Source organism: Vitis vinifera, chromosome 3 (assembly GCF_030704535.1).
Source record: "Vitis vinifera cultivar Pinot Noir 40024 chromosome 3, ASM3070453v1".
NCBI classification, from domain to species: Eukaryota; Viridiplantae; Streptophyta; class Magnoliopsida; order Vitales; family Vitaceae; genus Vitis; species Vitis vinifera.
This window is the reverse complement of record NC_081807.1, coordinates 9249664-9265021: the sequence shown is the minus strand read 5'-3', so window position 1 is coordinate 9265021 and position 15358 is coordinate 9249664. Positions and strand designations below refer to the sequence as shown.

General features: G+C 35.4%; 2 protein-coding genes across 3 annotated transcripts; one reads left to right on the top strand and one right to left on the bottom strand.

Annotated features, from left to right (window-relative positions):
• The first annotated feature begins 3644 nt into the window (after positions 1–3644).
• On the top strand, positions 3645–6576 carry LOC100266970 (uncharacterized). Of its 2 annotated transcripts, none has more exons than XM_002272826.4 (4): positions 3645–3802; positions 4780–4954; positions 5537–5795; positions 5957–6576. In XM_002272826.4, exons 1-4 carry the CDS (start codon positions 3665–3667, stop codon positions 6291–6293), a joined length of 909 nt encoding a protein of 302 aa, XP_002272862.2. In that variant the 5' UTR covers positions 3645–3664; the 3' UTR covers positions 6294–6576. The 2 variants fall into 2 exon arrangements, with proteins under 2 accessions (XP_002272862.2, XP_010647996.2); XM_010649694.3 differs by having other exon boundaries at positions 4777–4954.
• A 442-nt stretch (positions 6577–7018) lies between these two features.
• LOC100261788 (DUF21 domain-containing protein At2g14520) lies at positions 7019–14434 on the bottom strand. The gene is made up of 11 exons (XM_002272939.5): positions 13938–14434; positions 12483–12559; positions 12311–12394; positions 11875–11988; positions 11667–11753; positions 11215–11354; positions 11007–11094; positions 9885–9958; positions 8043–8170; positions 7676–7953; positions 7019–7312 (listed from the first exon to the last, which is right to left on the bottom strand). Exons 1-11 carry the CDS (start codon positions 14113–14115, stop codon positions 7268–7270), a joined length of 1293 nt encoding a protein of 430 aa, XP_002272975.2. The 5' UTR covers positions 14116–14434; the 3' UTR covers positions 7019–7267.
• Positions 14435–15358: the final 924 nt, after the last annotated feature.

Here is a 15358-nt window from a genome sequence, read left to right as displayed (position 1 = left end):
GATGCAGCCATGCATGGCCATGCATGGTCATGCAAGGATGGTATATAATGGGTTTGGTGTAGTGATGGATATACGGTAGATATGATGAAAAGAATGGGTTAAAGGTGGTGGCCAAATGTGGGAAGGAGTAGTGGCAAAGAATGCAAACAAGCACGCCGGCGGCACCGTCTGCTGATGAATATCTCAAGTGAAGGACAGTTGATGGTCATCTCAGTGACAGCAGCCATACAGGTGACGTCCAGGTTAGAAAGCTCAGGAAGACAAGTGAAAACCCAGAGTTTCAGGCTTTGAGACAATCGCTTGCGCGTGCTGATTAGTGGTCAGAGCCCCAAGATCAATCAGATTTCATTACCGTTTACCTTATCATCCACTACAGATGGGATTCTACCAGATTTCTCATCGATGCTTGCCGGCCGATCCAACACTTGCAAATGTCCTCTATAGTCATGTCTTTACCAGTATACGGTACATTAAACATCAATAATCTGCTCCTCGGTCTAGATCTTTCAATTGATAAACTCCACACCACAGCTCGTCACGGCTTTTATCTCATGGTAGATATTGACTCTGGCTTCCTCACAGGCTGTGTATTATCACCACTTTCTGCTTTGATAGTGGGTATCTACCAGAGAACAAAAACTCAACAGCTCTCTGCATCATTTATATTGCGACATGGAGGCAATTCTCAAAAGGTGCTCTCATTATCAGAGCAGTACCACCAAAGCGGAAGGACATAACCGGCTCAACAGATCGATATTGTTCACCATTGACAAGATTTTTTTGGCAAGATGGGAGAGACCTTATCATGATTGGCAAAATATCCTCATTTGCAACATGGCAAAAATACCAATCACCCCAACTGTGATGGCACAAACCTGGTATTATTCAATATTCCCCTGTCCGTATCACACCTTGGATTTTGCGTTCTCAAATTGGAGATGCGCCAGTCCAAACAAGCCGCAAACAGGCACCAAAAACAGAGAAAAAATAGAGAGAAAAATCGATAGAACAAAACAAAGATGAGTGAGATGGGAGTTGGCTAAGCAAGACCTGGTTTCATAATTTATCCATAGGCTTACCAGCTAGTGGGAGAGAAGAAATGGGCTTAAAGAGAAACGATGAGAAGAAAACCTTGAGATATCACGCGGATAAAACTAGTCTAGATTCTCATCATTTCTCTCAAGATGAACTCATAAAAAAAGAATAGATGAGTATGCAGTCATAGCGAATCCGATGAAAACATAGAAATCAACAAGAGCAACCACATGATATCCACACGCAAACTGCTAAATAACACCCAGCTAAGAATAGAGGGGAGCGAATAACAGAAGAATAATGGAGATAAATGAGTAGCATACCTGGAAAATTCTCTTTCGAGGTTCTTCTCTCCAAACTCTCAGAAGAAAACCTTATATCCTCCTCTGTAGGTCAAATATCTCTCCCAAAAGGCAATGGAAAAACCTCTCCAACTACAAAAATCCCTCCAACCTCAGCCGGAAGAATATCCGTTTTGCCGTGAAAAACTCTCTCCCTCTGACAATCGAAAACCCCTCTCAGGAAGCTTGTTGCCCCCCAAGCTCCAAAGAAACTCCTCTGCTCCCTCAATAACAGCCCTCAACTCCCTCTCTAATGGAAAACTCTCAGACCCGCCTCAAAAAGCTCCCCTCTCACCTGCAGAAGACGCTCCTCTCTCCTTCTCTAAAAAAAAACCAAACAAAAGCTCCCTCCCCTCACCTAAAGATCCCTGCCACCTTCCTCTTCTAGGCCCATATCTCTTTTCTCTCCCGGATTTGCCCCTCCAACAATCTCTGCAGCCACAGCCACCACCCTGCACCACTACTCTGCAGCCTTCCTTTTTCTCTCTCTCATCCGCTCCTGCTAACGGCCTGTAGGACCACCTTCTAGAATGCCCCTCCACGTGCCACCCTCGTATTCGCTCCTTGATTCCACCATCTGATGCTATTGCAACCAGACGGGAATTGACACGTGGCTACTCATAGCTGCGACACCTGGCAAAAAGAGCTGTAAAAAATACATGAAAGTGAGGTCCCCAAAATGAGGGTCTACACATACATATTAGTGCACTCACCATGGGGACCCATTTTGATGACCAAGATTATCTTTCCCTTCAATTAGGAGGTGGTGCATTATAGTCTTAAATGGATTATCTAATTCCATAAATCGGCTATAAATAAATCATCTACTTGCAAGAAACCAATGACTTAGATCTTTCGTGCAACTCTCAATGCTTCTAAGTCATGTACAATGCAAGAAATGTTAGGTTAAAATGTTCATAAAGTATAATACATGGAATAAGGATAAACAAAAGTGAACTTGAAATATCATCAAATGAATAATGAATTCCAAATGTATTACATCATGTCATACTTTTAAGAGCTCTATCCTAGCATTCTCCCACTAACCCTTAAAGCATTATGCTATCAAAGTATACTAAATACTCATCTAAAACATATATTATCCTTGTGACCAACAAAGACTCTCTCGGTCAATGTCCTGGTGAAAGGTTCTCCACAAAAGGTATCTATTCAATCGTCACGTCATTCCTCTAAACTATCTCAATACTCTAGAATACAAGCATATAATCTCTCGTTCTCTAAAGATACTTGAGTATATGCTAGCAACTATTCGGTGTTCTGGACTTAGATTTGACTAATATCTACTCACAATATTTCCTTAATTGAAGTTTCAACAATATAATGTAGCTTTTTCCTTAGACATGGGAATTGCAAGTAAGAGTAAGAGGATTTTATGTCAAAAGTATCTAAAAATGATAATTTTATTGGATTTTGGAAAGAATATCTAATACATTTTAATTAAAATCACTTCAATGTATAGTCTTAATTTTTTTTAAATACTTTTAAAGAATTTTGGTGTAATAATTATTTAGAAAATACTTTCTATATATTTAAATTGTTTTCTTCTTTAAAAAAAATAAAAAATAAAAAGAAGTCCATTTGAATTGAAACATGTTTGAAGAGTGTCTTTTCACTCCTCTCAATTCATAAACCGTTGTTAAAAAATTGAAAAACAAAAACAAAATAAAAATCACAAACCTTGTAGAAGGAATATGAATAATATCATTTTATATATATTTAAAATAAATTTTTAATACATAAGTGGATGTATTTGTATTTTAAAAATAATTTAACTAATTTATTTTAAGGTATTTAATTATAAGCATAGGATATTTTATTACACTATTTTAATATAATAATATTAAAAAATAAAAAATAATGAAAAATATAATATGATATTTGTATATTAATGATATTACTATTATTATTTATAAAAAATAATATTAATATTTATAATAATATATTTTATAGATAGTATAAAAAATTTAAATTATAATTTTCATTTTTTTTAGTTTTATACAATTTCAAAATAAAAATAATATTTTATAGATATTAGTTTATAAACAAAGTTTTTATTTTTTTTAATTAATCGTATTTTAAATAAAAACAAGAAAAAAAATTATTTAAAAATAAATAAAAACTACAAAATGTATCTAGCCTTCCGGACCGACTGAAATTTTGTAGTTTTCATTTTTAGGCGGGGTCATTAGTCAAATATGATGTATTTGGAGTCCTCAAAGTGAAACAAAAGCCATTATTTTGCAAAAAGTAATTCTAAATATAAATAAATGAGTAAAAAAGACGAGTCAGAGCTTTCTGGAAACAAGGCCGTAGGAGAGAGAAAGAGGGAATCGAGGAGAGAGAAAGAGGCAGAATTCGACCACAGAAGCACAAGAAGAAGAAGAGGAAGAAGAAGAAGAGACGAGGTTTTTAATTTATGTTTTCGTTTTTATTTTTTATTTAAATTTTTTTTTCAATACTCGTATGATCGTTTTCCGGGAAAAAATGGTAGAAAAAGATAAGAAAGATGAGTCCAGGATTCTATCCTAGGGTTCAACTCGGTTTCTCTGCTTTTCCTTCAGTTTCTCAGCAACCAAGCAGAGAAAATTGTTTTGTTAGCTCTTGATGGTGTCGCAAGCAAAATCGAAATCTTTTGCTATTATTTGGTATCAGGGAAAGCAAAAAAAAAAGATAGACCAAGCATTGGTTTTAACTTTAAAAAAAGATCCAATCTTGAAATCCATGTATTAGGGTTTGTGATATGCACGCAATGAGGCCCTTTGTACGTTACCGGGTTTGTTTTGTTTAATGTAATTGGCATCAATCGTCTAGCAAAAATGAATATTTGGGAATTAGGGTTTGTGATATGCACGCAATATCGTCCCTTTATACGTTACTGGGTTTGTTGTGATGAATGTAATGGGCATCAATCATCTGAAAAACGAATATTCGAGAATTAGGGTTTGTGATGCGCGCTGGGTGCTTGATTTATAGTTTTTATTTAACGATTTTGAAAGCATGGTTGGAGTTTTGCTTCCTTACCATAAGACTCAGTTTTGATGTCGGAAAATGAGGGAAGGGTAAGGACGAGGAAAAAGTATCTTCATTCTTTTTCTAACTTAATTGGTTGTTTAATGGATAGCGAAAAGTATGAAAGTGTCTGTGTTTTAATCCTTAGAAAGTTACACGGGTTGTAACAGTCAATGCTACATACCAATATAAATTGCACACGGTAGAAATTGATTAAGAGAGACCTGGGATGTTCTTACACATGGAATATGGTTGTATGGTGGAGGCAGTCTAAGCTTGCCTTTAATATTATTGCACTGTTTTCAATTTCAATTCATATTTCTTCTTTGGGAGACATAACAGACTGGTTTATTTCTTGGAACTTGCTTAGCAGGGTGAGATGGATTTGGAGACGGAGAATAGAATAGCTGCAATTCTTATGAAGGAAGCTGCAGAATTGCGACGACAAGCTGAGAAGGAAGGTGTGCATGTTTATCTCCAGAAACCCCAAGTTAGGGGTCGACCCAATTCCCGTTTTCTCACTGCAACTGTTCTAGGTGTGCAACAAGGTTGGTTCCATATTTTATGTATTTGTACTTGCATTGGATGTTTTATTTTTAAGTTATCAATACCTTGTCAAGGCAAAAGATTGTTGAAATAAATATCAACTTGTCATCAATGAGGAAATGTGAGCATTCCTTTCAGGATTTTGGTTCTTGGACTTTCTGAACCTGGAGGATGATGAAACTGTTGGATTTGGATCAGGCCATGCTGCGCCCAGAAAAATTGAGTGGCTAGGCTGGGTTTTGTCAGACGTAAATCTTAAGCATATGTTCAGTCATCGTGTTTCGCACCATTTGGTTACCATAGTAATGAATTGAGGGGTGTTTGTGCATCAATAAAAAATGAAACGGGTCATTATAATTTTGAAGACTTTTAAAGTGTATTTCCTTTTTTAATTCTTTACCAATTGATAATAAGGTTTTTTTGGGGATCTTGGTGTGTATGTGCTAAGGGTAATAAGATATAGGATTACAAAAGGTGAAGTAGTTTTTATTTTATTGGGCCATTTTGATGATTTCTTTACATTTCTCTCTCACCTTGTGTACACTATTGGCATCAGCCTGACTTTGAGATTTTGTTCTTCTCAGCAAATCGAGCTGTGGAAGTAAATGAGATGTGGCGAGTCAGGCAGAAAGAGCTGGAGCTGGATGATCGGCTTAAAGGAAGATTAAGGGATGAAGGCAGCAGTAGGAGCCATAGAGACTATAGTAATTCTTCTACAAGTGCAAATAAGAGGCATGCTAGTGATTTATGTTCATCAAGCAAAAGAGTATTAGAAGATGGCAGCTGTTCAAAGGAAGAGGAAAGTTTGAGAGATGATGAGGTCGAAGAGTTTCTAAACTCAAGGTAATTATAAAATAAAATAAAAATAAATAGTCTGTTCTGCTATGTGCTTGTGTTTCCTGGCTTAATTCTCCCTGCAAATACATTTCAATAAATCTCACCAAACACTGGGTGAGGAAAGAATCAATTAATTGAACTGAAATGGATGTTTGTGCTTTTGGCAGGGTCAAGCGTGGCAGAGGTGCTGTAGGATCTAGGATGGATGAAGCAGGTCCTTACCTTCCTCACTGTTCACACTCCAAGGACAGGCTGTTAACTAACCCTGATTTAAGGGTTAGGGAAGAGTGGGAACATCGCGTTGTTCTTGGTCCAGAGAAGCCTTCTTCACTGGAATTAAGTGAATCTTCTGAAGACAAGCTTCATTGGGATAGGAGGAAGAAGGAGAAGAAAGTTCGCTCAGGGAGTTCAAACAAGCAGCATTCTAGGAAGCATGGATCAAAAGAGAAATCGAGGGATAAGAAAAAGAAGAAATCTGAAAAAAGAAGTAAACATCGCAAGTGATGTTTTGTATTCTTCTATTGTTCTAGAGGATCACAAGTCATCAATGCTGGTCTGAAACATAGTAGTTTGTACAATTGACACCAAATAATTGGTTGTTCCAGCTTCTACAATTGAGAACAGATTAGAGGCAGTTACTACATATGTTTAACTTATATTTATATCTCAAGACCTAGGAACTAAGGAAGATTCCCTCGGAGCAGGTGCATGTAATCAGTGATAAAAGTGGTCAAGATTTGAACAAAAATCTCCAATGAAGCTCCAATTAATGCTGCTTTTGGGTTTCGACGCAGGTTTTCATTGCTTCTGGGTTTGATTTAATTCTGAATCCAAGTTCATCCTGATTATTAATCATTGGTTCTGGATTTGGCCATCTTAATGTAATTGATTCAGAATGTCATTGTAATGGGGAAAGCTGCCCATACCCATACTCTCTCGACATTGCAGTGCATTACCATAACCTTGAAAATGTTTCAATGGCTTGTATTTTGTATCACATTTTAAAAGTTTATGCTAAAATGTCTTTAATAGTTGCGGCATTCTTTTCTAAATTACCTTGCCACAAACATAAGTTGAGCTTTCGCATATTCTTCCTCATTTGATATTTGATAGTTTGAGCAATTTTGGGTGAACTCATAAGGCATTTAAATTGGGTAGGGACCTGAGATGGGCGATGAGTAGATGACCATAAGTCGGTTTCAGAAAAATAAACGACATGAAAGCGCTCCTTCACCTCCCAAACTAATAACTACACAAGACACTGTATACACAACAAATGGTAAATTCTCCCTTTTTTTTCACTAGTGTGCCATCGTACTAAAAAAACAGTTCCAAAACCGTGTTCCTGCTCACACTTCAGTAGGTCCCAAGTTTTCATTCATAACTCTGCCAACTCATGTGTAGACCAAAGTGCCGAAACAGATTTACTTATTTTATCTTGGATATATATTTCTACTGCACTATAACTGGAACCAGAGTTATGAGTCTTCAAAATGATGATCCGTCTCATCAAAGATCTCCTCCTACAAGTACAAAACTAATGTTAGGGCAGAAGAAGACCTACAAAGAATATTTGGAATAATAAAATATATAGAAATTTTAAGCTATGTTTGGTTTTTAGAAAATAGCAAGGAAAGAAAAATAATCTTTAAAAAAAAAAAACAAATTTGTTTGATTTTTCTATAGAAAAAATGAAAAAAAAAACATACAATTAAAATTAGTTAAAAACTTGTGCATTTTTAAATTATTTAATCCTTATATAGAAAATTTAAAATAAGCAAAATGAATTTGAAGAAATGTATAAAAATAATTTATTTAAATTTATTATTTATTGTTTTAATTTTTTCTTTTCTTCTCTGTTCCTAGCATTTTCCCACAACTTGTACCTGTAAAAGCTCTTCAATGACATCTTCCATTGTTATGATGCCAACGGCCTCTTCTTCTCCAGCTAGTTTCGACAGTGGACTGCCATCTATCTGCAGGATGTCTGAGTATATGTCCCTAGCCCATTTCTTACTCCTCGGGGTGCCACTTCGGTATGAATTATTTGCACTGTTGGGAAAACTCTTCCACTTCTGGAGTCCTCTCTTGTTCTTTAAACTTTTTTCTTGTGCAGAAGCAGGTTTTTCACCATCAATATCCACCTTCACGTCTTTCACTGAATCTAGGAATTTCAAGGGTCAGTTAAAGACAGGATAAGAATGTCAAGGCAGACTAGCCGTTACGGTGCTACCGATTGATGTTGGTACTTACTATCAGCAGGGCTCTTGTTGGAAGACTGCTCCTCCATTTTGTTGCACTGTCTTACAACAACAGCCATATGGCTGTGACCTTTCTGAAATTCGTTCAATATGTCATATAATGGCAAAGTTTCTTGAACCCTAGAAAACAAAAACAAATAATCAACATTAGCATATAAGCAATACCATACACAACAAATGCTAACCAGATTGTTTTATCTGAAATAAATAAAATCCAAAATAGAGAATCTTAATAAGCTGTCCTAATCAACCCTCAATTCCAAGCTTCACAAGTTATTTGTACCTCAAAAGAGCAAAACACATGCATAGAAAAGGTGAAAGATAAAGCATATCATCGAAGAAATCAACCAAAAATCAATATGTTGCTAAAAAATTAATTATGTAGCCAACCTCAAATGATTGGAATCATTCGAGTTGAGTTGGTATCATCATAAACACCTATGTATGCCAACAATCTTCAGGACCAAAATAAGGATACATGGGAAAGCATGTTGCCCAGCCCTCAATGGTTATCAATTCATATTTATTGTTTTCAGACAAGTGATCTAAGCTTACCAATCATTAGTTATATCACATTTATATATTTGTTAAATCCTTATGGTCAGGGTCAGATTATTGAACTAAGGCCAGGGATCAGGCTTTGCTGCTAGCAGAGAGTGTTCAGCTAATTCAAGGTGCTCACACCCGAAATTGCATTTGAATACTACATATACAGTGAAGTGATAACTGTTGCAATGAGAAATTAGATGATGGCTCTTTCTTTTACTAGATTTGAAAATTACACTAGCATCTAGAGCATCCTCTTCATATGTAACATTTTTCTTGTTTTCTTTTTTGGTTCCTTTTGGGACTGGAACCTGAAACCTCTCTCACATCACCACCTAACTACTTGCCACTTGAGCCAGACCTCAAGCACTCTAAACATTTGTCTTGTAAACTAAATAGTCAGAAAGCATTTTGCATCTTTTCCAAGAATCATTAAAAATGTTCTCAACTACAAAATGAATTTCTTGAGAATTCAAAGTTGTCCCAAGCTAGTTTGAGAGTCTGTCCTGAGGTTACAATACCTAATGCAACCAGGATCCTCCTGGTCCTTACTACCTTACCCAATGTCCCATACATTATACAAGGTTCCAATACCTAAAGGAGCACCCTTGCTTTCCTCATCACAGCCTTTTGCATGAGATTCCTCCCTTTTGAATTCTAAATCCCATTTTAAGACTTTCCCCACCCTGTCCCTAGAAGATAACTGCCCAGCCTTAAATATAGACTAGTTACTACCACATTCTTTCCATGAACCTAATTGTATTTAAGCACTAAATTACCCCATTGAATTTTCTTTTTCCCAATATTTTCACATGGTCTGCCATTTTTACCCACATATATAGAATAAATTTGCTTATTAGCAAATAAAAAGGAACAAAATGCACAAGTGAGTCTCCATGATACTTTAATGATTTAAAATACTATTGAGCCCAGCTTGCTTAATAATTATTCAACCCAGTTTTCAATTTACTTGGAAAAAGGGTTGTTTCATTTTTACACACTAGGCACTTAGGGTAATAGCTGCTATGAGGTAGCTTCCCATGAAGTAAAAAATAAATAAATAAATAAATAATGAGAATGATGATGATAATAATAATAATGATGATGATAATAATGATAATAATAGAATCAGAAAATGCTAAAATGGAATTATTAATAGAAGCTAAAGTATTTTGCTTAGCAAGAAATTTTCTCTAGTGAGAGACAACTTTAAATATTTTCATGACAATCCTGAATGCATAGATCTCTGAACATACAACAAAATGAACGTCCAACCAATACAAGATACCTTGGAATCCTGCGGATAGTGACATTCTTTACAGGTATTTCGTCTTCTGGATGAATGGTTAACAAATTCTTCACCTAGATTATTAGAATGAACTAATTAAAGAGAGTAAGGTAAGTCCAAGAAAAATTTAGCAATGATTTTATCACATCAGCATAAATTTTGAAAGATGACTATGAATAGAAGACAAATATCTTGCTAGACCAAACAATTTGCATGAAATGCATGGGCAACAAGCTAACAACACTTTGGGCAAAAGAAAGAACCAACTTCAATAATGACCTTCATTACCAGACCCCTCCTGCTGACAACAAAATTCAACACTCTGTGACCTTATTTTCTTGAAACAAGTGGGTAATCTAGAATAAAATTTGAAAGTAAGATATAATATGCAAGAGATATAGCAGAATCAAAAACCTGTTTGGCTATTGCATATCAAACTTGGGGAATAAACCTCTACTGCTATATTAATCAGAATTAGGAATAAGTTCTGCAGTTATGTTGGGTATGAGACCAACTTATATTTCAATCTAAAATGTACACAGCTGTGTTGAGCCATGGATAACAACACACAGAAGAGCGAAATTCTATTGCTTGTCAACATATTTTAAATATTACAGCTCAACATTGAAGATTGTCATGTCATCTCAGCATGAGTAAATCAATCACAATGTAAAGCATCTTATACAGCTAACATTTTGTGGAAACAAAATTTCCCATGTTTTTGTAACTACTTGGCATTGTACAGATGTAACAAGAAAATGTCGTTAAAAGGGTGAGAACATAACTTCTAATTTAAATTTCTAATCATAGATATTTCCATCTCAACCTCTCAAAAAAATTTGTGTGCTTGTGACACCACCAGGTCCAAAATTATTTAAAATGTTTTTCGGCTTGAAGCATATTATTCTGCATTAATTGTTAAACAGATAAGAATTATGTGAACTAGGTGAGAGGAGGGTAAATGATTACACTAAGATGGTTTTAATCTAGCCTCCAGTAGAAAATGAGCAGATCATATTTGTGAACTAAGTGAGATGAGAGGAAAAAGACCATCATAAAATATTAAAAGAAACTTGTTATTTTTCATTAAAATTTCCAGGTTAAAGTGACAAACAAATTTACCAGAATAAGTCCAATGATATTTGTGGGCTGCTCATAGTACACTGGCACTCTGCTATGCCCCTTCTCCAAGATTAGATTCATCAGATCCCTGCATGAAGACAAATATGTAAGGTCGCTAACCACCACAGAAGTTTGAAAAAAATGCAAACAGACAGAAACAAATGCAATGTAAACTTTTTGCTTTAATATATTCAAGCATATCCCACACCTATCAAGCTTGGCATTGATATCAATTGCGAAAGTATCAGATATAGGAGACATGGCATCACTAGCTGTTTTCTCACTGAGCTCAAGTGCTCCAGCAATGATTGTTGTCTCGTCATGTGTCAGCTCTCCACCTTTTCCAGCCTGATTAATAGTTAAGCAGAAGATTATAAATGCATAGCATAAAAATTAAAATGAATGGGAACAATTTTGATTAAAGAATGGAAAAGATGTTTAGGAAACATTGTCAAAGAGGAGTAGCTAACAACACACATCTTCTATAGTATAACATAACCAAACAAAAAAGTTTTTATTTTGGGCCCAAAAATGCAATAGCAACTATTAAAAATATAAATGAAGGATAAAAGGATAATTTATGCCTTTATTTGGGATCCTTAATATAAAAAAAAATAGAATAAAATGAAATAAAAACTGAAAAAGCTATAAATTACACACCTCATTACCATGAAAATCAACAAGTGTTTTCAACTCAGCTCTACGGAAAAGGGCTACATGTCCATGTCCCAGTAGAAAGTCTAATAGCTGGAATATCACAGAAAACATGGATAATCAGTGTTAGAAAAAACTAATATCCAAGAAAAAAAAATGTTATGCCATGGAAGAGGAAATCAGTACCAAGAGTGCTTAACCAAACAAGTATCACCTTGCTTATTGGATATGCAACAGGATAGCAGATCCAAACAAGAATGCGGACCACAGGAGCCACTGTTGCACCAATTGCCAAACCATATCGAGAACAAACCGATTGAGGTATTATCTGTTTGTGCAAGTAAAAAGAATTAGTGCATGCAAATGGACCGTGTTAAATTTACTAATTTGCTTGAAACGTTAATGCTACTAACAATAAACAACAATAACCAGATTCATGAACTTCTTATGCAAGACAGAAAAAGGACCATTCCACCGGTCTGCAACCACTCAGTGAGTCCTGCCTGGGACCCACCTGGTAGACACTAAGATATTAATTTAGACTTACAACAAACCAAAACATGTTTCAAGTCATATTGACAAGTTTCCAGCTGTCCTTACTTCAAATAGCTCTTAAAAATGAAAAACATGAACAAAGATGCATCCCTCACCTCACCAAACAGAAGTATCAATGTCACTGAAATCAAAATAGCACCCCAAGCAGTGATCAGGCCGTCAAGAAAAATAGGAAGAGCCTGGAGGAGCAGCCAACACAAATATTAAGAACTCTACCCCTAGATATTAAACCAAATTGCTAGTATCACCCATCCCAATAGAGAATACCTCCATGGCAGCAGCATTGAAGATAAGCAACGTGCAAAGCAGCAAATGCTGCTTCTTGACAACAGGCAATATCTTTTCTGTTATGACAAAATACGATCTGTCAACATGCGGGAATATCAAATGATACCAAAAGCTCATTCAATAACATTAATAAATGGATTTTGAGTTTTCAAGTAAAAGGCACATACAAACAAATATAATATCACCCTGGGGTTTAGTACCCATAGGTGGGCCCGAAGGACCCTGCCATGGTGAGGTTCCCGGTTATCAAAAAAAATATACATATAATATACATGGTATTTATCTATAATTATTAATACTAATTTACCCTGTTTTGATTAAGCAAAAGTTTATTGAGAAAAGGAAGGCCCATATATAAATTTCAGTATAACAAAGAATTGGTTGTTTACCCTCAGATAGTACAGAAGTAGGGGGTGCACTTCCCCCATTCAAATTAATAATCAGATCTGTTGAGATGAGAAGCAGCAGCCTGGGTTTTTAGAGATACATTCATTTATTTGACATTGGGTTTACTGCTAACAGTACCAGAGAGTATCCTATATCTCAAAGTCTACAACTTACTTCCACAAAACTGGGGGCCCTTTCATAGTCTATGACTTAGATTGCTAACCAGTGTAGTTTCTATTTAGAAGCCACTCCAAGGATAAAGGACAAGAAAGAGATCAGAACAGATGTAAGGTCCTTGAAACATTCTATCTCCAACCATGGTTAATGATTTCTGACAAAAGAATCTGATGGAAAAATTTCCTGAAAAACTCAACCTAGAAACCAATACGCAAAGATGCAAAGTTGAAGTCCTAATTCATCATAAAAATATCAAAACAGGTGTAAAGGTTATTTTAACAGTCCATGGAAGCCTTTTCCTTTTTACCTTTCCTTTTATAATTCCCATTAAGTCATGAAATAAGAAAAGACTCTTAAAACAAAGCTAGAAGCCAATCCTCAAAGATGCAAAGCCCCCAAGGATGGAGAGTGAGAGAGAGAGAAAGGGAGAGAAAGTGAGATCAGATCATACATAATAAACCTTTTAACAGTTCACAGAATCACGGATGCTAGTTTATTTATGCAAATTGAAATTGGAAATTCAGGTGTCAAGTTTCAAGCCCAATAAACTTATTATAAAAAAAATTAAAATAAAATCTACAATGTTGATCTCAATTTGATAAGATTGATTAATGAGTAGATGCAAAAATAAAGTAAATTCTCTGCAACCCCATTCAATAATGGGAAATTTCATAATAAACAAGTCTGTCAAACTGCCAAACTGGAAAACCTGTTAGTCATTTCCTTCTGCAAACTGCAATAAAGCAACTCAATATCCATGGCTCGACGAAAAAACAAGTATGTGGTACGAAAGCTCACAAAAATACTAACAAAAAGCACAAAAATCCATAAAAATTAGTTCCAAGAAACAAAAGAAGAAGGAAAAATGACCAGCATGTTTCCGATCCTTGGGAGTTCCAGATTTGGCAAGAACCTCAAGATCAACCAAACTCATGGACATGAGCCCCAGAGTGAGTCCAGACATCAAGCCAGCAAACAAAACCAAACCGACAATTATCAGTATGTGTATGAAGAATTCCGCTTCACAACAACGATACTCCACCGCCATCAATTTCCTCCTCCTTCTCCTCCTCCTCCTACTCCTCCTTCCAGTTCCTCAAACCTCACCACCAAACCCTAGCCTCCGTCAGAGCAACACCACCAGGCAGAGCTCCACCACCTCCATTGCCAACCACCAACTCCAAACCCTAACCACAACCACTTCAGTCAGACAGAGAAGGGAACGTGAGAGAAAGCTCCGGCGAGGATGAAGCGGTTCGTGTGTGTTGTATGAGGGTGACGTCGTATTTATGAACTTAATAGTGGATTGAATGCGGTTCTCATCTCTGCAGTTGCGTCCTTATCTCTGGTTTCTCTCCGGTTCTCGACTCTTCTTTTCCACCTATTTATTTACTTAATTTTTTTTCCATTTAGTATTTTATAATTTTGGCATATTTTTAAAAAGATGTTATAACTAAGCATTTCGCACGAGTTAGGTTTAATATGAAGTTTAAAATTGTACAACTCTTAAACATAACTATTTTTCTAACTAATGGGGTCCACGTAGACAAATAGATTTGTCTTATTATTATTAAAAAAAACATTAAAATAATTATTTAATTTTACTTTTAGCTTAGCCACTTTATTAAGCAAAAACATTCATTATGAGATCTTTAATACTACCCTAAAAATGACAAAAAGTTTACTCCACATCACTCCGATGAAAAGTCTTATATAATTATTATACATTTTCTAAATTAATTTTTTATGACCTTAAACTCTGACCTAACTCATTTGACATTGGTTAGAGTGTTTTCTTATTGATGTGATATTACCGATTAAGAATTTAAGGCATTTTTATTCTATCATGTTTAATAATCCGTCGTCTCATTTCAAAAATATCCTTTAATTATATTTAGGGTTCCATTTTAGGTTTTGATTTGTAAATAATTTTTCAAAATTCAAGACATAGCTTATTAGAAATCTTGTACATTTGTCGGTAAACCAAGATACATATTTACTTGGATAATTGAGAAACCTCGTATAGTAGCTTTGAGCAATTCAAGATATATATTTATTTAGATCTTAGGATGAAATCTTCACTTGAAAATAAAATCCAATTTCACCCTCATTATAGCAATGGAAATCCAATTAAATTCTAAGAGATGGGTGGTCATGTAGCTAATTTTAGTGAATGTACAACTCAAAAGCTACATTGATGACAATGCTACCAAATTTTTGGACCACTAGATTGCTAATACAACCTTGGACCGACTAGATTTTGACCGGCCTTTTGTTATATTCCAAAATGG

Excerpts from the sequence above, each read along its gene's own strand:
- LOC100261788 (XM_002272939.5), bottom strand. The coding sequence starts at position 14,115 with ATGGCGGTGGAGTATCGTTGTTGTGAAGCGGAATTCTTCATACACATA. Across the intron at positions 12,560-13,937 it reads CAAGGATCGGAAACATGCTG|AAAAGATATTGCCTGTTGTC; the intron begins GTCATTTTTCCT and ends TTGTCATAACAG. Across the intron at positions 7,954-8,042 it reads CAACAAGAGCCCTGCTGATA|ATTCAGTGAAAGACGTGAAG; the intron begins GTAAGTACCAAC and ends TGAAATTCCTAG.
- LOC100266970 (XM_010649694.3), top strand. The coding sequence starts at position 3,665 with ATGAGTAAAAAAGACGAGTCAGAGCTTTCTGGAAACAAGGCCGTAGGA. Across the intron at positions 4,955-5,536 it reads TGTTCTAGGTGTGCAACAAG|CAAATCGAGCTGTGGAAGTA; the intron begins GTTGGTTCCATA and ends TGTTCTTCTCAG. Across the intron at positions 5,796-5,956 it reads GAAGAGTTTCTAAACTCAAG|GGTCAAGCGTGGCAGAGGTG; the intron begins GTAATTATAAAA and ends TGCTTTTGGCAG.